A 23,720-nucleotide genomic window follows, 5' to 3' on the forward strand; every position below is an offset into this window, starting at 1 on the left:
TTTCAAATTAATAAATGCATATATCTATGCAACATACATGTGAATATAATGTTAATATTATTTGTATGTTGTAAATATTGTAAATAAATGTATATGATATTGATAATTGAAATAAAAATGTTTAATTTGATATTTACTTTTGTTGTTCATCTGTGACGCTGACATTTGTCTAAACTTTTTCTATTTAGGTTTGATCACATATTTTTTTCCTCTATAACCAATTACTGGGTTGTAAAATGAGGGTTTAAGGTTTACACTGAATACATTTGAGGAGGAAAATGTCAGAGGAACTTCACTTTGGAGAACTTTGGAATTCTGGAAAAAAACAGACATTAATTTTTTGTCCATCTGTGACGCAGTAGTTTTAGATATTTTTCATTTAAAAATGTTTAAACTAAATGTTGCCCTTTGAGTCTGTTTCAAATGCATTTAGACCTTTACAATTCTGTGGAATATTTGTGTGAAACTGGTTCAAAAGTTATGAATCAAACCGTAGTGGGCGGTCCATCTGGGACGCCCTTGACCCCGCCCTTGACCCCGCCCTGCTAGCTCTCACTGTCACAACAGAACTAGTAACCCCATCAAAGACACCCCCCCCAACCCCAGTCACCATCTGTTGGACCTGTTGTCCTCTGGTAGACACTACAGGTCCCCCAGAACAAGGACAAACAGATTCAAAGACAGTTTCTTCCTACAAGCTGTCACCACATTAAAGTGTAAAACGCACTAACTTTTATTTTAATCCTGTTTTCCTCAATATATCCTCAAATCACCTCCTGTATACGCAATAATCTGACAAATGTGAAATTATGTGCGATAAGTCATACAATAATCTGTTCTGTGATAACAGTGCAGCATTTATTCAATATTTATCCAAATATATGTGCACTATTTTTATTTGTATACAGATAGTGGTTCATAGATATACATATTGTTAATATTGTTCATATACATCCTGTCACATACTGTTAATTCTGTAAATTTGCATCTATTAACATTTTGTCCATTTTTATTTTTTAGTTCTACTTAGCTCTATTCTTATGTTACTTTGAAAACTGTAAAATGTGTATTCTATTGTCTTATCTTATTTGTAGTTTTTGTAATTTTATATTGGCTTTATTCTTATTTCTGTAGTACTGGTGTTTTGTTAATATTGTTGCACTGACTTGAGTAGAACAATGACAATAAAAGCCATTCTATTCTATTCTGTTCTATTCTAGATATAACTATTTCACAGAATAACTCAGATTCACATCATCAAATCAGATTTCCACATTGCTGTCAGTTACTTTATGGAACTATTATTGTGGTGTGTCTGTAAACATGAGGTGACCACGTTTGCACTACATATTATTTCACTCTGGTTACAGCTGGTTACCTGCCCAGGTGAAACTCGGTCCTTATCTACACATGTGCCATGTGCACACAGGTCCAGTCCTCCAGTCCTACAGTCATCAAACCGTACCGTACAGAGCGGCCCCGACCATTCTGGAGGACAGCTACAACTGCACAGACACAGAAAGATCAGTAACTCACAGTCAGCAGAAAGTTATTATTATGCTATTTTTAAATAATAATGATAATAATAATAATACTTTGGCTGCACAAGGAAAGGTCTCTTGACTTAAGTGAAAGAAATATGGTCAAACTTCTCTTTCATTATTCAAGCTCTTTTATGATTGGAAAAAACATTGTACCACTAATATTCACTAACAGTTTCAAGTGGACAACATGAACTCTGTGTAATTAATAAACAGAGGAATAATTTCTGAATTCTCATTTTGAGACACGTAGTTTGTAATTTGGCTTTTTGTGGCCAGAAGTGACCATATTTGGCCAAAAGGGGTGGGGCTGCAAGAGTGTTAGGGTTTTGAATCATCTGTGAGAGGCTAAATGTTAGCTTACTGATACTGTAAAATATTAAACCTCATCAACATCATATCACAAATTCATGTTATGGTCTTGGTGTCATCTGTGAACTGCAACAGCAGTTGAGTCGGTCCACAAGGAAAAAAAATGTTTTCTAAGTGATAGAAGTTCTAAAAGTCAGAGTCAACATGTGAGCGACCTTTCATACAAACCTGTCACATAAAAGCCTTTTATTCAACTTTATTTAACTAGGACACTTCTTATAGTCCAAATAAGAAAGAGTGACACTGGAATGAAAAGTTGAATTGTTATTATCATTGGTAATATTACAACTTCAAGATACCATTGACATATTTAAAAGACAAATATGAACAATGCAGTTTAACAGAACGACACAGTTATACAGGATTAGGTTATGTGTCTATGCCTCAAACAGATTAATTCTCATGGTTGCAATAATTTTGTTCTGTGCCAAACTGGAAAATAGCATTAGTTTAAGGCTCTGATTTGACAGTGCAGCTCTAGTACCATGTTGTTCAAGTTTAAACTAGAATTCAAAGTACTGATTAATTTAATAATAATAATAATAATAATAATAATAATAATAATAATAATAATAATAATAATCTTTATTTATATAGCACTTTTCATAAATTAAAAACTGTAGCACAAAATGCTTTACATATCAGTTTAAAAATCAGTACCGCCCCCCACCCACACCCACCCACTCACCCGCACACACACACACACACACACACACACACACACACACACACACACACACACACGCACACACACACACATATACATGCAAACCCACAAGCTCACACATACTTAAGAAGACTGACTGAGCACGGGTAGACCAGAACAAAAATGTACAAGTAAAAGTAAAACATCAGTTTAGGAGGCGCTGTCTCAGGGAGCCATCCGCACCAGGAGGCAGCCGCCGACCCCGGCGACCAGGCACCAGCAACACAGCCCCGCATCCCAACTAGTGGGAGAGGGCCAACTGGGACCCCCACCCACCAGAAAGGAGCGGACCCCAGTGAGAGAAGGCGCCACAGCCCCCGGAGTCCACAGCCGCCCCCCGGCATGGAGGGCTCCCTCTGATGAAACACCGGAGAATAAGAAACATTAAAAAGATATAAAAGAACTGATTAAAAGAAGCTAAATTTAAGACATATATGAAAATAATACAAATATTAAACATTAAAATGATAAAACAGAGGCATCAGTTCAAAGCCAAATTAAAAAGTTGGGTCTTGAGCCTGGTTTTAAAAATGTCTACATTCTCTGCGGTCTGAGGTTCCCTTCAGGCTGTTCCATAGTCCAGGAGCAGAATGCTGAAAAGCTGCCTGGCCATGAGTTTTTGTGTTAGCTTTTGGAACTGTTCAAAGGCCAGTGCCAGAGGAGCTCAGGGTCCGCCAGGGTTCATAGGGTAAAAGCAAGTCTAAAAGATAAGAAGGCGCAAGACCATTAAGACATTTAAAGAATATTAAAAGGACCTTAAAATCAATCCTGAAACACACGGGGAGCCAATGCAGTGATTTTAAAACCGGTGTAATGTGAGCCCGCCTTCTGGTCTTCGTCAGCACTCGAGCGGCTGAATTTTGAAGGAGTTGGAGTTGTGAGATTCTATCTTTGGGAAGACCAGAAAGCAGGGCATTCCAGTAGTCAATCCTACTGGAAATAAAAGCATGCATCAGCATCTCCGTGTTGGCTCGAGAGAGAACTGGACGGACTCTGGCTATGTTCTTAAGATGGTAAAAACCTGTTTTTACAATAGATTTAATGTGTGGGATGAAAGTGAGCTCAGAGTCAAAGATAACGCCCAGGTTTTTTACTTGTTCAGATGGGTTAAAAGAGTATGCTTGTAGTTTTGGTAAGTATTTCTCTCTCATAGCCTCAGGACCGATAACTAAAACTTCAGTTTTGCCCTGGTTGAGCTGTAAGAAGTTTTCTGCCATCCAGGTTTTAATATTTAAAATACAGTTAAAAAGGGCATCAACTGGCTGAGTGTCTTCAGGAGACATGGCAATATACAGCTGTGTGTCATCAGCATAGCTGTGAAAGTTGATGCCATGTCTCCTGATGATATCCCCAAGTGGGAGAATATATAAATTAAAAAGTATGGGGCCTAAGATTTATCCTTGGGGCACACCACATCTAATTTCATGGATCGCTGAAGAGCATGTATCCATACTTACCAAAAATTTCCTGTCTGTGAGACAGGATTGAAACCAGTTAAAAACAGTACCAGAGAGGCCCACCAGGTGTCTCAGTCTATTTAAAAGAATTGGGTGATCTACTGGATCTAAAGCAGCGCTCAGATCCAGGAGCACCAGGACTGAGACCTTGTGTGAGTCCAAGTTGCACCTGAGATCACTGACTATCTGTCACGATGGGGAAAAGAAAGGACTCAAAGGCTCGGTACTGAAGGGAAAAAAAAAGTTTATTTAACAAAATCTGAAAACAACACAACAAAAACCTAACACAAAAACTAAATCAGAAAACAGAGTCCATTAAAAAAAAACATACAAAACCTGGGGTCAGAGTCCGTGGATGAAAATGGATAATTGTCCGGGCTATGGAAAGGAATGAGGAGAAATGGACCGGCGCTGCATGGCTGCAAACCAAAGCCTTAAATAGGCTAGAGGTAATTGGCTGCAGCCACGCAGCGCCAGCAGGTGAGTCTGATGATGATTATTAGAAAAACGGAAAAACTGAGGGTCACAGGCATGACCAAAAGGGAGGGGCTGAGAGTCACACAGGCACAGGTCCTGACACTATCTTTAAAAGAGCTGTCTCTGTACTGTGATTAATCCTAAAACCAGACTGATATTTTTCTAAAATGGTATTTTTATTTACAAAGTCATTCAATTGATTGAAAACAACGTTCTCTATAATTTTGCTTAAAAAAGGTCAGTTGGATATGGGTCTGTAGTTATTAAAATTGTCTGGGTCCAGGTTGCTCTTCTTCAGCAGGGCCTCACCACCGCCGTTTTAAAGGCAGTGGGAAAGGTGCCAGTCTGAAGAGAACAGTTAACAATGTTTAAAAGCTCGCTTTCAAAGGATCCATAAAATAACTTAAAAAGCGATGTGGGAGTTGGGTCTAAAAGGCAGTTGGTTGGGTTTACTGGGGAGAAAACTACCAAGTGTCTGAGCATCAATCAGGGCAAAACTGTCCAGTGTTTCATCAGGTAAAAGTAGACCCTCAGTCTGATTAAAAATGGTTTCATGAACAGGTAAAATACTAGATCTGATAAAATCAATTTTGCTCCTGAGGTGGTCTGCAAAACTATCACACAAGGAGTCAGTTGTGGCAGAGTGTCTGGTGATATCTGGATTAATTAAATGATCAATGGTGGAGAAAAGGAGTTTGGGATTATTTTTGTGTGAGGAAATTCTATTGGTGAAGTATGTGTTTCTTGCCTGTCTGACTGCCTTGTTGTAAATCTGAAGTTGTTCCAAGAATAACTGATGGTTTATTGTTATTTTGTTCTTCCTCCATTTTCTTTCCGCCATCCTGCATTTTCTTTTCAACGTTGGTGTTTCCTCATTTCTCCATGGAGGTGCAGGCTTTATTTTCACCTGTTTTGTAACCAGTGGAGCTACAGAATTGAGGCTTGACTTAAGTTTGTTATTAAAATTTTCAACAATAAAATCCCAGGATGCAGATAAAGGAACTGGAGGGTATTTTTGTAAAACTTCAATAAAATTTGCAGCCACTTCAGGAGTCAGACAGCGCCTCCTCACAGTTCTCACCGAGGTCTCCCTTATGTTAAAACCGGTGATGCTAAAAAACACACAGTAGTGGTCAGATACAGCCAAATCAACAACAGAGGACACACTCGTGGACAGACCATGGCTAATGACCAGGTCCAGAGTGTGTCCCCTGTGGTGAGTCGACTGCATGACGTGTTGGGTAAAGTCCATGGAATTCAGTAAGTTCATAAAATCTTTAGATAACTTATCGGACTCATTATCAATGTGCAAATTAAAATCACCAGAAATTAAAATCATATTGTAAGAGGTATGGATTATTGATAAAAACTCTGAAAACTCATCAATAAAAGCTACACACTGTTTCGGTGGTCTGTAAACAGTGACACAGATAATTGCAGGGTTATTAAAAACAAAGGCATGGTGCTCAAAGGTGGGGTACTGATCAAACGAAATTTGCTTGGTAAAAAGTGCATCAGATGCGATTGAGGCAGTACCACCACCTTTCTTGCCCTTTCTAATAGAAAATAAAAATAATAAAAAAATAATAAGAAAATAATTTTGTAATCGAATAATCTATTAATCATTTTCTTCAATTTGATTTAATTAAATGATTATTTAAATAGTCAAAAAAACAAAAAAACAAAAAAAAACAGTAAAAATGTAAAAAGACAAACATTTGAACCAGGAGAAACAACCACAAAAAGTATAGAAGTAAAAGGATATATATATATATGTGTGTGTGTGTGTGTGTGTATATATATGTGTGTGTATATATATATATATATATATATATATATGTGTGTGTGTGTGTGTGTGTGTGTGTGTATATATATGTGTGTGTGTGTGTGTGTGTGTATATATATATATATATATATATATATATATATATATATATACACACATATATATATATATATATATAAATGTGTACATATATTAAACTAAACATGAATAAAAGTTGTTCAGCAGTATTTAGTTTTTCTGGAGCTAAAGTTAATGACGTAACTTCCGACCACCACATATGTACAGATTGCTCATTATGCTAACATATTAGCATTAGCATTCACTTTATTACCGGCTCCACTCTCCGGTTCAACACAGACCGACTGTTTCTGCTGCAAATGCTACATCTTAAACTAGTACTTTTGTGATAAACGAGCTCCGGAAACAAAGGGCATGCTTTGTACTGTTTCTTGATTGTTTGTTTGTTTTTTTCATCGTTTTAAAGAGTTCCCACCTTTTTGTCCGGCATCATGTGCGTCACAATAAATGTCCGTGTGAAACAACAGCGGAACTAATGTTTAGCGGTGGCGAAAATTAAGGAAAGGAAGCTTCAGTTCAGGAAATTTGTTATAGATTTTTTTTCTTTCAATTGATTCAAGTCGATTAATCAATTAATCATTTCAGTTGTAGTTTTAACAATAAAAGTGGTCACCTTATAGCTTCATAAATGTTTATACTGTAGTAACATGACCACTCAGCATTTAACAGGAATCTTTTGTGTCATAACAGGAAAAGTACCTTGTTATGACAAAAATTATTGGTTGTTATTATGTGAACCTGAAACATTTTTATTTTTCCACCCTGACAGTGTTACACATTTACATGGAAAATATTGTAAATGCCATTTTTATTAATACTGTGAGCTGTATTTTACCTGGAACATTACCAAACCTCTACAAACTGTCCCACAGATCCCAGGAGAAATTAAACCTTCTTGTGCGTAAAAGTATTCAAGAGGGAGTAAAATACAAAGGAGTAGCATACCTGAACATTAAAATCATAACAATACAATAATATAGAACACTTACGTGAATGATCCAGGGCTGTTGACACAAGTTGCTCCATTCTGACAACCCTCAAATGTCCCCAAAAACACCTGACATTCATTTACATCTGTTTCACAGGTTTGGCCCTGATACCCAAACACAGGAAAACACATTGAATTAGAAAACGTTTTAAAAGGAAAATTCCACTTCTGCTTATGGTCTTTTTATTTCCAAGATAAGATAAGATAACATAAGATAAGAAAAAATAAGATAATTTAAGATAAGAAAGATAAGATTAGATCATTTAAGATAAGAAAGAAAAGGTAAGAAAAGGTAAGATCATTTAAGATAAGATAAGAAAGATAAGATAAGAAAGATAGGTTAAGATCATTTAAGATAATTTAAGATAAGAAAGATAACATATTTTAAGATAAGATTAGAAAGATAAGTTAAGAAAAAGATAAGATCATTTAAGATAAAAAGATAAGATCATTTAACATAAGATTAGAAAGATGAGATAAGAAAGATAAGTTAAGATCATTTAAGATCATTTAAGATCATTTAAGATACGATAAGATAAGATAAGACAAGATAAGATAAGATAAAATAAGATAAGATAAGATACGATAAGATAAGATAAGACAAGATAAGACAAGATAAGATAAGATAAAATAAGATAAGATAAGATAAGATAAGATAAGATAAGATAAGATAAGATAAAATAAGATAAGATAAGATAAGATAAGATAAGATAAGATAAGATTTTATTTATCGCACCATGGGGAAATTTCATAGTTAACAGCAGAAATATACAACAAGATTGTACCTGCAGGAGATTAAACCAGAATAACAGCAGTTTTTTTTTGTTTTTTTTAAAGAAATAAATGTACTTTAATTTAGGCTAAAAAATGGATGGCGTTCAATTTAATGTCAAGAAATATAATAGTTTTTAGTTTTTTTTTCTCACATCAGTGCAAGTTTAATCTTTCCCTAAACCAAAGCAAGTGCAGCATGTGCTCCGAGTATAAAGACTTATAAAATAATGCTGTTTAATAAAACCATTGGATATTTTCAGCTGAATCGTTGGTCTTGTTGGTGGAAAACACAACACGCTGTCATACAGTGCATGAAAAATTAAGTTAATTAACATAATTATTATATTGAAACTATACATAATTCAGGTGACATTACATTTATAATTCGGGTTCTTCTGTGAAACTGGTCCTAAAAACAGGACGTGGGGAGAAAAATTCAAACAGATGTTGACGAATGTTATGAAACCAGTTTGGAAACACTTTGGGTCTATTTGAAAAATAAATACTAAGATAAACACTAAGATAAAACACATTTTTGTATTATTTTACATTATATTTAATACCTAAATCCACATGTAACACAGTCAAAAGGACACGAAAATTACACACTACGTTATTGAATATCTCTCTATTCTCTCACAGGTGCATTTTGGGAACTGAACTAATTATTTAAGGCAGAGTGTTTCACAAAAATGACCGCTGTTGAAAAATAATTCACGATTTATATGTGTTTAAATGTTCAGGTTCTGTATGTAACACCAGTGGACACGATGGGTTCCACACCAAACCTGGAATGAGACTGGGACTGATGAGGTCATCATTAGGTCCATCCTGGGGGGAAATCTGCCGACATTTACCTTTTATTATTGGGTCTAAAAAGATGGAAAAGTGTCAGATACTAAAATAAACCCAGTTTCAGAGAAGAACCCAATTATCATATTGTGCATTTATTCCATTTCCCTGTATATGAAATCGTCATTTAGTTGTGTATGAATGTAACTTTTAGAAAACAGTGGGTGTTTTCTGCTCTAAATGCAGTATCTGATGGAACTTACAGCCCAGTTGTCAGGACACAAACAGTGAAATGAGTTCAGTAGGTTCAGACATGTTCCTCCGTTCCTGCAGGGATTACTGTTGCACGCCGTCGTCTGGACTTGCTGGAGGAAAAAAGACCATAAAAATGAAAATGACAGACACATGACATGCACAGCACGTTCTTGAAGGTAAATTGTTACAATAATCATGTCTCACCGTTTCAAGTGCTGTCAGTTTGCCCTGAAGTGTGGAGACCTGAGAGGAGACGAACAGTGAAAATACTGTAAATGAAAAGACTTTATATGATACGTGAAAATACAGACAACACACAACCACACAGGACGGAATTAACCTTTTAAGACCCAGCAATGGATTTTTACAGCCTGTGAAGCTGGGCTTGTGCTAGGAAAATGAAAGATCCAGACACTGTGGCTACACTAGTGGAAATGAGTGTAGCCACAAAATCCACAGCCAGTCTGGGTCCAGTCTGGGTCCAGTCTGGGTCCAGTCAGGGTCCAGCAAGGTTTCAGTCAGGGTCCAGTCTGGGTCCAGTCTGGTTCCAGTCTGGGTCCAGTCAGGGTCCAGTCTGGGTCCAGTCTGGGTCCAGTCTGGTTCCAGTCTGGGTCCAGTCTGGGTCCAGTCAGGGTCCAGTCTGGGTCCAGTATGGTTCCAGTCTGGGTCCAGTCAGGGTCCGGTCTGGGTCCAGTCAGGGTCCAGTATGGTTCCAGTCTGGGTCCAGTCAGGGTCCGGTCTGGGTATAGTCAGGGTCCAGTCTGGTTCCAGTCTGGGTCCAGTCTGGGTCTAGTCTGGTTCCAGTATGGTTCCAGTCTGGGTCCAGTCAGGGTCCAGTCTGGGTATAGTCAGGGTCCAGTCTGGTTCCAGTCTGGGTCCAGTCTGGGTCTAGTCTGGTTCCAGTATGGTTCCAGTCTGGGTCCAGTCAGGGTCCAGTCTGGGTATAGTCAGGGTCCAGTCTGGTTCCAGTCTGGGTCCGGTCTGGGTCCGGTCAGGGTCCGGTCTGGGTCCAGTCTGGGTCCAGTCTGGTTCCAGTCTGGGTCCAGTCAGGGTCCAGTCTGGGTCCAGTCTGGTTCCAGTCTGGGTCCAGTCTGGGTCCAGTCAGGGTCCAGTCTGGGTCCAGTATGGTTCCAGTCTGGGTCCAGTCAGGGTCCGGTCTGGGTCCAGTCAGGGTCCGGTCTGGGTCCAGTCAGGGTCCAGTATGGTTCCAGTCTGGGTCCAGTCAGGGTCCGGTCTGGGTATAGTCAGGGTCCAGTCTGGTTCCAGTCTGGGTCCAGTCTGGGTCTAGTCTGGGTCCAGTCTGGTTCCAGTCTGGGTCCAGTCAGGGTCCGGTCTGGGTATAGTCAGGGTCCAGTCTGGTTCCAGTCTGGGTCCGGTCTGGGTCCGGTCAGGGTCCGGTCTGGGTCTGGTCTGGGTCCAGTCTGGGTCCAGTCTGGGTCCAGTCAGGGTCCAGTCTGGGTCCAGTCTGGTTCCAGTCTGGGTCCAGTCTGGGTCCAGTCTGGGTCCAGTCTGGTTCCAGTCTGGGTCCAGTCTGGGTCCAGTCTGGGTCCAGTCAGGGTCCAGTCTGGGTCCAGTATGGTTCCAGTCTGGGTCCAGTCAGGGTCCGGTCTGGGTCCAGTCAGGGTCCAGTATGGTTCCAGTCTGGGTCCAGTCAGGGTCCGGTCTGGGTATAGTCAGGGTCCAGTTTGGTTCCAGTCTGGGTCCAGTCTGGGTCTAGTCTGGTTCCAGTATGGTTCCAGTCTGGGTCCAGTCAGGGTCCGGTCTGGGTCCGGTCAGGGTCCGGTCTGGGTCCGGTCTGGGTCCAGTCAGGGTCCAGTCAGGGACCAGTCTGGGTCCAGTCTGGTTCCAGTCTGGGTCCGGTCAGGGTTCAGTCTGGGTCCAGTCTGGGTCCAGTATGGTTCCGGTCTGGGTCCGGTCTGGGTCCAGTCAGGGTCCAGCAAGGTTTCAGTCAGGGTCCAGTCTGGGTCCAGTCTGGTTCCAGTCTGGGTCCAGTCAGGGTCCAGTCTGGGTCCAGTCTGGTTCCAGTCTGGGTCCAGTCAGGGTCCAGTCTGGGTCCAGTCTGGTTCCAGTCTGGGTCCAGTCAGGGTCCAGTCTGGGTCCAGTCTGGGTCCAGTCTGGTTCCAGTCTGGGTCCAGTCAGGGTCCAGTCTGGGTCCAGTCTGGTTCCAGTCTGGGTCCAGTCAGGGTCCAGTCTGGGTCCAGTCTGGGTCCAGTCTGGGTCCAGTCTGGGTCCAGTCTGGGTCCAGTCAGGGTCCAGTCTGGGTCCAGTATGGTTCCAGTCTGGGTCCAGTCAGGGTCCGGTCTGGGTCCAGTCAGGGTCCGGTCTGGGTCCAGTCAGGGTCCAGTATGGTTCCAGTCTGGGTCCAGTCAGGGTCCGGTCTGGGTATAGTCAGGGTCCAGTCTGGTTCCAGTCTGGGTCCAGTCTGGGTCTAGTCTGGTTCCAGTATGGTTCCAGTCTGGGTCCAGTCAGGGTCCAGTCTGGGTATAGTGAGGGTCCAGTCTGGTTCCAGTCTGGGTCCGGTCTGGGTCCGGTCAGGGTCCGGTCTGGGTCCGGTCTGGGTCCAGTCTGGGTCCAGTCTGGGTCCAGTCAGGGTCCAGTCTGGGTCCAGTCTGGTTCCAGTCTGGGTCCAGTCTGGGTCCAGTCAGGGTCCAGTCTGGGTCCAGTATGGTTCCAGTCTGGGTCCAGTCAGGGTCCGGTCTGGGTCCAGTCAGGGTCCGGTCTGGGTCCAGTCAGGGTCCAGTATGGTTCCAGTCTGGGTCCAGTCAGGGTCCGGTCTGGGTATAGTCAGGGTCCAGTCTGGTTCCAGTCTGGGTCCAGTCTGGGTCTAGTCTGGTTCCAGTATGGTTCCAGTCTGGGTCCAGTCAGGGTCCGGTCTGGGTATAGTCAGGGTCCAGTCTGGTTCCAGTCTGGGTCCAGTCTGGTTCCAGTCTGGGTCCAGTCTGGGTCCAGTCTGGGTCCAGTCAGGGTCCAGTCTGGGTCCAGTATGGTTCCAGTCTGGGTCCAGTCAGGGTCCGGTCTGGGTCCAGTCAGGGTCCGGTCTGGGTCCAGTCAGGGTCCAGTATGGTTCCAGTCTGGGTCCAGTCAGGGTCCGGTCTGGGTATAGTCAGGGTCCAGTTTGGTTCCAGTCTGGGTCCAGTCTGGGTCTAGTCTGGTTCCAGTATGGTTCCAGTCTGGGTCCAGTCAGGGTCCGGTCTGGGTCCAGTCAGGGTCCGGTCTGGGTCCGGTCTGGGTCCGGTCTGGGTCCAGTCAGGGACCAGTCTGGGTCCAGTCTGGTTCCAGTCTGGGTCCGGTCAGGGTTCAGTCTGGGTCCAGTCTGGGTCCAGTATGGTTCCGGTCTGGGTCCGGTCTGGGTCCGGTCTGGGTCCGGTCAGGGTCCGGTCTGGGTCCAGTCTGGTTCCAGTATGGTTCCAGTCTGGGTCCAGTCAGGGTCCGGTCTGGGTATAGTCAGGGTCCAGTCTGGTTCCAGTATGGTTCCACTCTGGGTCAAGTCAGGGTCCGGTCTGGGTCCAGTCAGGGTCCAGTCTGGGTCCAGTCAGGGTCCAGTCTGGGTCCGGTCAGGGTCCGGTCTGGGTATAGTCAGGGTCCAGTCTGGTTCCAGTCTGGGTCCGGTCTGGGTCCGGTCAGGGTCCGGTCTGGGTCCGGTCTGGGTCCAGTCTGGGTCCAGTCTGGGTCCAGTCTGGTTCCAGTCAGGGTCCAGTCTGGGTCCAGTCTGGGTCCAGTCTGGTTCCAGTCTGGGTCCAGTCTGGGTCCAGTCTGGGTCCAGTCAGGGTCCAGTCTGGGTCCAGTATGGTTCCAGTCTGGGTCCAGTCAGGGTCCGGTCTGGGTCCAGTCAGGGTCCGGTCTGGGTCCAGTCAGGGTCCAGTATGGTTCCAGTCTGGGTCCAGTCAGGGTCCGGTCTGGGTATAGTCAGGGTCCAGTTTGGTTCCAGTCTGGGTCCAGTCTGGGTCTAGTCTGGTTCCAGTATGGTTCCAGTCTGGGTCCAGTCAGGGTCCGGTCTGGGTCCAGTCAGGGTCCGGTCTGGGTCCGGTCTGGGTCCGGTCAGGGTCCGGTCTGGGTCCGGTCTGGGTCCAGTCAGGGTCCAGTCAGGGACCAGTCTGGGTCCAGTCTGGTTCCAGTCTGGGTCCGGTCAGGGTTCAGTCTGGGTCCAGTCTGGGTCCAGTATGGTTCCGGTCTGGGTCCGGTCTGGGTCCGGTCAGGGTCCGGTCTGGGTCCAGTCTGGTTCCAGTATGGTTCCAGTCTGGGTCCAGTCAGGGTCCGGTCTGGGTATAGTCAGGGTCCAGTCTGGTTCCAGTATGGTTCCACTCTGGGTCAAGTCAGGGTCCAGTCAGGGTCCAGTCTGGGTCCAGTCTGGGTCCAGTCAGGGTCCAGTCTGGGTCCAGTCAGGGTCCGGTCTGGGTATAGTCAGGGTCCGGTCTGGGTCCAGTCAGGGTCCAGTCAGGGTCCGGTCTGGGTCCAGTCAGGGTCCGGTCTGGGTCCAGTCTGGGTCCGGTCTGGGTCCAGTCAGGGTCCGGTCTGGGTCCAGTCAGGGTCCGGTCTGGGTCCAGTCAGGGTCCGGTCTGGGTATAGTCAGGGTCCGGTCTGGGTCCGGTCTGGGTCCAGTCTGGGTCCGGTCTGGGTCCAGTCAGGGTCCAGTCTGGTTCCAGTATGGTTCCACTCTGGGTCAAGTCAGGGTCCGGTCTGGGTCCAGTCAGGGTCCGGTCTGGGTCCAGTCAGGGTCCAGTCAGGGTCCAGTCAGGGTCCGGTCTGGGTCCAGTCTGGGTCCGGTCTGGGTCCAGTCTGGGTCCAGTCTGGGTCCAGTCTGGGTCCAGTCTGGGTCCCTGCAGCAGGGCGCGTAGCGGGCCGTGGTGATGAGCATAGCTCCCTGGGAACTTTGGGTAAAAATGCAGCCTTTTTCCTGCATTCTGGTGCATTTTGAGCTGAAAAATCTGTTCAATCTGGCTTCAGTTTCAGACAAAAAAAAATCATAAAAAATTCACTTAAGTCAACATTTTCATGTAAACTATTTCTATTTCTAATCTAATATATAACAAAACAATAAATAATAGACTTATAAATACAATTATTCTGACCACTGATGTTCATGAGATTCAATATAAAATAAATTTACCAGTGAGACAGGATTTATCATAAAGTCATTTGGTAATTAAATATGGACAGATATGGACTCTGGAAATTATTTTATTTAGACTAGAACGTCCTCCTGCCCAGACTAGAATGGACATGGACTGATTATTAATTAAAACTTAGATATCTCAGATAATTGACTTCTTTTCAACTATTTGACTTTTGAGTACTTGCTGATACTGAGTACCAATACTTGTCCTTAATAATCCCATTCCAGTTGTTCGTTCCTTTTGTAAATGTGCTTTATTGTCGTTGTCATTAGTCTGACTGGAACAAAGTGCTGCTACTGACATTTAATGTGTTGGAATGAGCGTTTGTCAGTTAATCCACCAGGGGGCGCCGCTCTGAATTAACCATACTGGACAAATACCACGAAGAAGAGGAAAGTTTAATAATGAAGAAGAAGAAGAAAAAGAAGGTCAGTAATAACAAACCTGTAGACGACAGAGGAACACTACTGTGATACTAATGTTGCAGTGTTTTCTCTGTAAGGTTTAAAAGTTTAGCTTCAGCAGGAAGAGAAAAGACAAATGAGACACAAGTTTGGTTTTCACTTGAATGAGCGGTAACTTCCCATAAGTGACATGTTCAGTGTGAATTCGTAAAAAATCGGAAACATTCGGGGGAGTTGGATCGCTCTCGGCAGCGCTCTTCAGTAGTGGAGGCCGCATTTGTTCTTTTCCTTGGTTATTGACGTTTTCGATCACAGATGTCAGTTGGTTGATTTTACTGAAAAATACCTTCACCACTGTGGATACACGGGTTGAAAACAACTTCACCAACCAGGGAAATGCATCTCCAATGGAGATGTGGAGATAGGCCAGCACAAGCCTAGTTAAGAGTTTCACAGCTTTACTTTAAAAAAAAAAAAAAAAAAAAACGCTGTCCGTTGCAAAGGAAATTGCAAAAGAGAAAAGAAAAGAATAGATGTGTCTGAAAAAACTGCTGCATTATGCTGTTTCCAATCAAGACGATTATTTAACATAAAAAGCCTTTTGTTTTCCTGGGTCTTAAAAGGTTCAAATAATCCACAGAAAAAACAAACCATTTAAATATTTTGTTTTTTTTTCCTGTCCTGAAATCTTAAAATTTTGGTGATTTTTTGTCCATTTGAAAAGTCAAACTGTTCTGAAATAAAATGCTAATCAAAGCCACTGTCCTTGATAGATTTGTGTAAAACTATGAAGAAAAACAAATAATAATAATAATGATAATAAATCACGATTACCTTTCATCATATTCTACAATGGATATTTTTTGTAATTTAATTGTTTAGTTATTATGTAAATTGTTTTCGATTAAATTTTTTTCCACAGTAGAATCATTTTTTGATTGAAGTTTTAAGTGATAATTAAAATCCCTGTCAACAGTGATTCAGTTGCACAGGGTTTGTGGATCTGATTATTCCTTTAAAAAGCCTGAGTTTAACAGTTGAAACCTTTATAAATCTCCAAAAGTCTTACCGCTGCATTTAGTTCGTTTAGTTTGTTGGTGATGTCAGGAGGAACTCCACCTCCATGAGTCTTAATGTCATCGATTTCTTCTTTGTTGGTTTTTATCTGGAAAAAAGTTGCATCTTCAGAATTTAAACAAATCTATAGATTATTCCTCCGTCAACCCTTATTTACAGTAGCTGAGAAGTGCAAAACACATTTAGATTTCAAAAAACACATGAACAAATCTGAAAACAAAATAGCATTTAGGAAACACTTTCACATTTTAAAAACAAATTTACATTTCATAAAACACATTCGCACTGGTAAATAAACTTACCTTCCCACGATGAACACAGTTAGCACCGTTAGCATTAGTTAGCACACCGTTAGCCGCTTAGCACTTCCTTCTCCCGCCTCTCCTCTGTTTTGATTGGTTGCTTGATTGGACCAATCACAACAGTTTCTGCGCTCACTTCCAGTGTTAGGACATTCCCTTTCCATTAAGAGCGGCCTTTAGTTAGTTTGTTTCAGGATTTGTATTTATGTTTTGCCACTTGTAAATTTGTCTCGGCACTTGTACAAGTGTTTAATATTTTGTAAATTTGTTTCCTAAAAATGTATATTTGTTTTGACATTTGCAAAGGTGTTTTAGGAAATGTAAATTGTTTTCAAAATGTAAAAGTGTTTTCTAAATACTATTTTGTTTTCAAATTTGTTAATGTGATATTTGAAATGTAAATGTGTTTTTCACTTCTGGGCCACCGTACTTATGACCCTGTTTGTGTAATCCCCACTGGTGTTTCTCTGAAAACACATCAGGTTATTTCCATTTTTGTGAAGGAATAGTTTGTAAAAGTAAACATTTTCATGTAATTTTCTTTTTTTACACTAAAACAAAGATATACATTTGTAGTTCTATTCTGTTCTATTCTATTCTATTCTATTCTGCAATCCACTCCCCTTAAAGACATGAATGAAAACAAAAATAATAAAACAAAAATTAATAATAATAATAATGATAATAATAATAATTGATTACCTGACTTAGAAGTTGGGTGAGGTCTTCATCTCCTACTTTGACTCGACCAGATGCCGACGTCTTGAATCGAATGTCCTTATCGTTCCCAGTCGTGAAGACGAGGTGACCGTTATCTGACAGCATCCGAGGCCTAAAGGGTGGAGTCACATGATTACACAAAACTATTTATTTAATTATCTCCTCACAGAGCCATGACTTTAATGGTCAAAGAGGTTGAAGTCCAACTGTTCTGAAACTGTGGGTTTTCTAACAGAGAATGTACAGAAATAAGTCTGCACAAAAGAAACAAACAAAAACAGTCTCCTCCTGGATTGAATGAAAGTTTCCATTAGTTAATTACTGCAGTGATTGTATTATTATTATTATTATTATTATTATTATTATTATTATTATTATTATCACTTATTCAGTCACTTCAGTAGCTGTTTGGTTTATTTTTTTTACATTTTATTGTCATTTATTTGAATTTTTTTAAACTTAGCTCAGTTTGTGGCTTATTTTGTTCATGTTACTTATTAATTTGTTGGTTTATTATTCTTTTTTTTTATTCTTTTAATTGATTACTTTGGCTGCCCCCTGGTTTTCTGCCCCCCAGTGGATTATCATCCCACAACAGACAGTGGAGGGTTTGTTTTTTAGGCCCGAGCCGAGTAAAGCCGGCGCAGGGCCTATTGAGTCTGCAGTGGGCACATGGGGACGAAATCGCCAGTGACGCAGTTGCCTTTCTCCACTGTCGCCACTCTCACACATATTCACATTCATGGCACTGAGACCTTTCCGAAGATGTACATGACATGTGCACAAATCGCATATTTACACCTGCTCAGAATGAATGGGAGTCAATGGGCCACGCCCACTCCGGGTCAGTCACGTGGGTGTAAGTGCACGACACGTGACATCTGACACCACAGACATGTGGGGGAGCTCGAGAGCTTTCAAATAAGGCCAAATACGTGGTTGCCATAGAAACGGCTATGTTGTTCTTGTGCTCAGATTCTTATTTTTTTTCTCCTGCTCTTTGAGCTCTATTTTGACCCTCTGGACATTTACAAAAACTCACCAAATTTTGCCTAAAATTCAGAAGTGTGAGAAATTGAATTTACATATAGGTTTCGTAGAGGTCGGTAAAGAAATGTTGCTGCAGCGCCCCCTTGAAAAGTGGAAATGCATTGCGCCAACGGGAGCTCGTCCAACATAAAGTTTGTCGTAGAGCCACGAAAATCGGTACACAGATTCATCATGAGGAGACAAACAAAAAATATTATTATGGCCACGCCCCTAAACCAACCCTTAGTCGGCCATATTGGATTGAAATTTCCAAAATGCTGAGTCAGCGTTTTCGCTGACGTCGTATTTTAACTATCTCCTACTAAGCCGTTTGGCCGAATGAGCTCAAAATCGGTGTACAGTATCTAGAGAAGTGGGATATCAAAAGTTATCCGAATTTTTTGAATCGGTGTCACCGTTTTTGTGCAACGAGGTTACAAACTTTGCGAAGTTTTTTCGAAAATTTGCCATCACAAAAATTTCTTCAGCTCAGACATACAAACACCGATTTGGCTGAAATTTGACTCAGACGTCTATCTCCCAGGCCTACACCCATTTATTGAAAGAAATTGAAATTTCGCACTATAGCGCCCCCTACAAATGTACCTTTACAAAAATGACATCAGTTCGGACATACGAACACCGATTTGGCTTAAATTTGACTCAGACATCTGTCTCCCAGGCCTACACCTATTTGTCAAAAGAAACTGAAATTTTGCACTACAGCGCCCCCTACAAGTTTTTTTTCTTAAATTTTTTTATTAAAATTGCTTCAGTTCGGACATACAAACACCGATTTGGCTCAAATTTGACTCAGACGTCTATCTCTCAGGCCTACACCCATTTATCAGAAAAATATGAAATTTGGAGCTAAAGCGCCCCCTACAGTTTTACCTTTACGAAAATTACTTCACGTTAGACATACAAACACCAATTTGGCTCAAATTTGAATCAGTTGTCAATCTCCCAGGCCTACACCCATTTATCAAAAGAAATTGCCATTTCGCTCAGTAGTGCCCCCTACAAATTTACCTTCACGAAAATTGCATTAATTAGGACAAACGAACACTGATTTGGCTCAAATTTGACTCAGTGGTACATCTCGCAGGCCTACACCCATTTGATGGAACAAATTTAATTTCAGCTGCATAACGCCCCCTTCAGATTTACTTATGCAAAAATTACTTTAGTTTGGACATACGAACAAAGATCTGTCTCAAATTTGAATCAGTTGTCAATCTCCCAGGCCTACACCCATTCATCAGAAGACATTGAAATTTGGTGCGAGAGCGCCACCTTCTGAACGATGGACATACTTCTACTGGACGTGCCCGTGGCAAGGGCCTTTAGATGCCGCTTGCGGCTTTAATTTTTTTTCTTTCTCCTGCACTTTGAGCTCAATTTTGACCCCCTGAACATTTATGAAAACTCACCAAAGTTTGCCCAAAATTCAGAAATGTGCAAAATTTAATTTACATATAGGTTTCGTAGATGTCGGTAAAGAAATGTTGCAGCAGCGCCCCCTTGAAAAGTGGAAATGCATTACGTCAATGGGAGCATGTCCAACGTAAAGTTTGTCGTACAGCCACAAAAAGTTGCTCACAGATTCATCATGAGGAGACAAACAAAAAATATTATTGTGGCCACGCCCCTAAACGAACCAGAAGTCGGCTATATTGGATTGAAATTTCCAAAATGCTGAGTCGGCGTTTTCACTGACGTCGTATTTTAACTATCTCCTACTAAGCCGTTTGGCCGAATGAGCTCAAAATTGGTGTACAGTATCTAGAGAAGTGGGACATCAAAAGTTAGCCGAATTTTTGGGATCAGTTTTACCATTTTTGTGCAAGGAGGTCGCAAAATTTGCAACGTTTTTTCAGAAATTTGCCTTTACAAATCTTTCTTCAATTTGGTCATACAATCACCGATTTGGCTCAAATTTGAATCAGATGTCTATCTCCCAGGCCTTCAGCCATTTATTAAAAGAAATTGAAATTTCGCACTATAGCGCCCCCTACAAATGTACATTTACAAAAATGAAGTCAGTTCGAACATACGAACACCAATTTGGCTCAAATTTAACTCAGACATCTGTCTCCCAGGCCTACACCTATTTGTCAAAAGAAACTGAAATTTTGCACTACAGCACCCCCTAGAAATTTTTTACAATTTTTTTATTAAAATTGCTTCAGTTCGGACATACGAACACCAATTTGGCTCAAATTTGACTCAGACGTCTATCTCCCAGGCCTACACCCATTTATCAGAAAAAATTGAAATTCGGTGCCATAGCGCCCCCTACAATTTTACCTTTGCAAAAATTACTTCACGTTAGACATACAAACACAAATTTGGCTCAAATTTGAATCAGTTGTCAATCTCCCAGGCCTACACCCATTTAATAAAAGAAATTGCCACTTCGTTCAGTAGCGCCCCCTACAAATTTACCTTAACGAAAATTGCATTAATTCGGACATACGAACACCGATCTGGCTCAAATTTGACTCAGTGGTACATGTCACAGGCCTACACCCATTCAACAGAAGAAATTTAATTTTAGCTGCATAGCGCCCCCTACACATTTACTTATACAAAAATTTCTTTAGTTCGGACATACGAACAAAGATTTGCTTCACATTTGAATCAGTTGTCAATCTCCCAGGCCTACACCCATTCATCAGAAGACATTGAAATTTGGTGCTAGAGCGCCACCTTCTGAACAATGGACATACTTCTACTGGACGTGCCCGTGGCAAGGGCCTTTAGATGCCGCTTGTGGCTTTAATTTTTTTTTACTTTTTCAATATGGCCACTATCGTTAAATCATCCAAACTTTTTGTAGGAAAGTCTTTGGTAATTTTCAAAATTTATGTAGTTATTCTTTTTTTTTTAAAAAAATCTTTAAAATAAGTACTTCAACAATCATAGTTACTTTATAATTGATTTTTTATAGTACAGTTAAATTGTGTTAAAAATGTGTGTATCAGATTTGATACTACAGGAATATAAGATACTTTATAAAAATGCCAAATGTATTAAATGTGATACAAAAATATATCATAAACAAAATAATGTGGCAACATGTTTTGTTTGAATTTTGTTAAAAGGTTGAATAACACTAGTCTACAATTTTTTTTTTTTTTAATTATCTGCCTCAGAGATTAAATGTGCTGAACATCCACCTTTAACCCTTAAAGACCCAAACGTCCACCTTTAACCCTTAAAGACCCAAACGTCCACCTTTAACCCTTAAAGACCCAAACCTCCACCTTTAACCCTTACAGACCCAAACCTCCACCTTTAACCCTTAAAGACCCAAACGTCCACCTTTAACCCTTAAAGACCCAAATGTTCACCTTTAACCCTTAAAGACCCAAACGTCCACCTTTAACCCTTAAAGACCCAAACGTCCACCTTTAACCCTTAAAGACCCAAACGTTCACCTTTAACCCTTAAAGACCCAAACGTCCACCTTTAACCCTTAAAGACCCAAACGTCCACCTTTAACCCTTAAACTCCCAAACGTCCACCTTTAACCCTTAAACTCCCAAACGTCCACCTTTAACCCTTAAAGACCCAAACGTCCACCTTTAACCCTTACAGACCCAAACGTCCACCTTTAACCCTTACAGACCCAAACGTCCACCTTTAACCCTTAAAGACCCAAACGTCCACCTTTAACCCTTACAGACCCAAACGTCCACCTTTAACCCTTACAGACCCAAACGTCCACCTTTAACCCTTACAGACCCAAACGTCCACCTTTAACCCTTACAGACCCAAACGTCCACCTTTAACCCTTAAAGACCCAAACGTCCACCTTTAACCCTTAAAGACCCAAACGTCCACCTTTAACCCTTACAGACCCAAACGTCCATCTTTAACCCTTAAAGACCCAAACGTCCACCTTTAACCCTTACAGACCCAAACGTCCACCTTTAACCCTTAAAGACCCAAACGTCCACCTTTAACCCTTACAGACCCAAACGTCCATCTTTAACCCTTAAAGACCCAAACGTCCTCCTTTAACCCTTACAGACCCAAACATCCACCTTTAACCCTTAAACACCCAAACGTCCACCTTTAACCCTTAAACACCCAAACGTCCACCTTTAACCCTTACAGACCCAAACGTCCACCTTTAACCCTTACAGACCCAAACGTCCACCTTTAACCCTTACAGACCCAAACGTCCATCTTTAACCCTTAAAGACCCAAACGTCCTCCTTTAACCCTTACAGACCCAAACGTCCACCTTTAACCCTTAAACACCCAAACATCCACCTTTAACCCTTAAACACCCAAACGTCCACCTTTAACCCTTACAGACCCAAACGTCCACCTTTAACCCTTAAACACCCAAACATCCACCTTTAACCCTTAAACACCCAAACGTCCACCTTTAACCCTTACAGACCCAAACGTCCACCTTTAACCCTTAAACACCCAAACGTCCACCTTTAACCCTTACAGACCCAAACGTCCACCTTTAACCCTTAAAGACCCAAACATCCACCTTTAACCCTTAAAGACCCAAACATCCACCTTTAACCCTTAAAGACCCAAACGTCCACCTTTAACCCTTAAACACCCAAACGTCCACCTTTAACCCTTAAACACCCAAACGTCCACCTTTAACCCTTACAGATACAAACGTCCACCTTTAACCCTTAAAGACCCAAACGTCCACCTTTAACCCTTACAGACCCAAACGTCCACCTTTAACCCTTACAGATACAAACGTCCACCTGTGATTTTGTGAATGGACTAAAGTGAGGACAGATGTAAAGTCTAGATGAACTGGGTGTGAAATTATGGGATGGATCTGATGATGCATTTAAGTTATTCACTCCTTTGATGAAGTTAAAAAAAAAAAAAGTTCCTCAAGTTTTAAATTATTTAGGAATATTGAATTGAGATGACAGATACGTTTTTTTTGTTGCTGATTTTTTTTTTTTTTTTTAATGGTGTGAATCCTCGATGTATGGAGCCTGGGAAGGGACATGTAGAAAAAAAAATTATTGCGTTATAACGCAATAGTTGAAAAGTTTTGCGTCATAACGCACTAGTTTTCGCATTGGGATCCCATTCTGGATGGGAGCGTGTCAGCTCTGACACACCTGGACCTGCAGTCCTGTGTCCTGTGCATGTGCAGTTCAGATGACCGGAACTCTTTCATTATTTGTCCGATCGGAAAAATTCCAACAGTTTCTGAAACCTCAGACTCTGTGCTTTATGGACATTCTCGGGTCAATGTGAAAATTTCACGGGCACCCGTCCTAGAAGACACAAAATAAGCCATTCTGACTGTAGACGCACACAGCAGAGCGGATTCACGGAGCGGAGAACCGGAACGCATAACGGAGTGGAGAACGGATTAGATCTAGAGTTGGAGAATAGAACAGACGGACATCCACAGTTCCAGACCAGCCTGGAGGTTTAGGATGGATCTGGGACTGAAGGAGAGACTGGTGGAGCAACATCTGAAGAAGAAAGGTAAAGCTGACCAGTTCCATGTAGTGGACGGTCTACAGGACTGAAGCACTGTCTGCTTCTGTCTGTGCACTGTGGACCAGTTGGACTTTAGCGTTTGTGTAAACTGAGGCTGATACTGCATGGAGGTTTTAGAGAAGAAAGGAGGAACCCTGGAGAATCTGGGGAGTTTGGACTATGTTGGACTTTCTGTGCGTAAAAGTGTGCATGACGCTCTCCAAAATAAGAACGCAGACGCTGATGTTCGACGACTTTTCTCCTCAATAGTAGAATTTGAGCTGGTCTGGTTTGTGTGGTCCACTGTTCTGTGTGTGTTCTGTTTCCATGTGTGTGACGGAAGTCACATTCAAGGATG

At 41.8% G+C, this 23,720-nt stretch overlaps 1 protein-coding gene across 1 annotated transcript in view; it reads right to left on the reverse strand.

Annotated features, from left to right (window-relative positions):
* Window positions 1–23,720, reverse strand: part of cubn (cubilin (intrinsic factor-cobalamin receptor)) — a 279,349-nt gene that overhangs the window by 247,999 nt on the left and 7,630 nt on the right. Inside the window, exons 2-7 of the mRNA XM_030123898.1 lie at window positions 16,826–16,955; window positions 15,814–15,909; window positions 9,431–9,469; window positions 9,235–9,336; window positions 7,407–7,510; window positions 1,379–1,505 (exon numbers count right to left, since the gene is read on the reverse strand). Coding sequence (XP_029979758.1) covers window positions 1,379–1,505; window positions 7,407–7,510; window positions 9,235–9,336; window positions 9,431–9,469; window positions 15,814–15,909; window positions 16,826–16,955 — 598 coding nt within the window. The remainder of the gene's footprint in view (window positions 1–1,378; window positions 1,506–7,406; window positions 7,511–9,234; window positions 9,337–9,430; window positions 9,470–15,813; window positions 15,910–16,825; window positions 16,956–23,720) is intronic.

This window comes from Sphaeramia orbicularis, chromosome 20 (genome assembly GCF_902148855.1).
Source record: "Sphaeramia orbicularis chromosome 20, fSphaOr1.1, whole genome shotgun sequence".
Lineage (NCBI taxonomy): Eukaryota > Metazoa > Chordata > Actinopteri > Kurtiformes > Apogonidae > Sphaeramia > Sphaeramia orbicularis.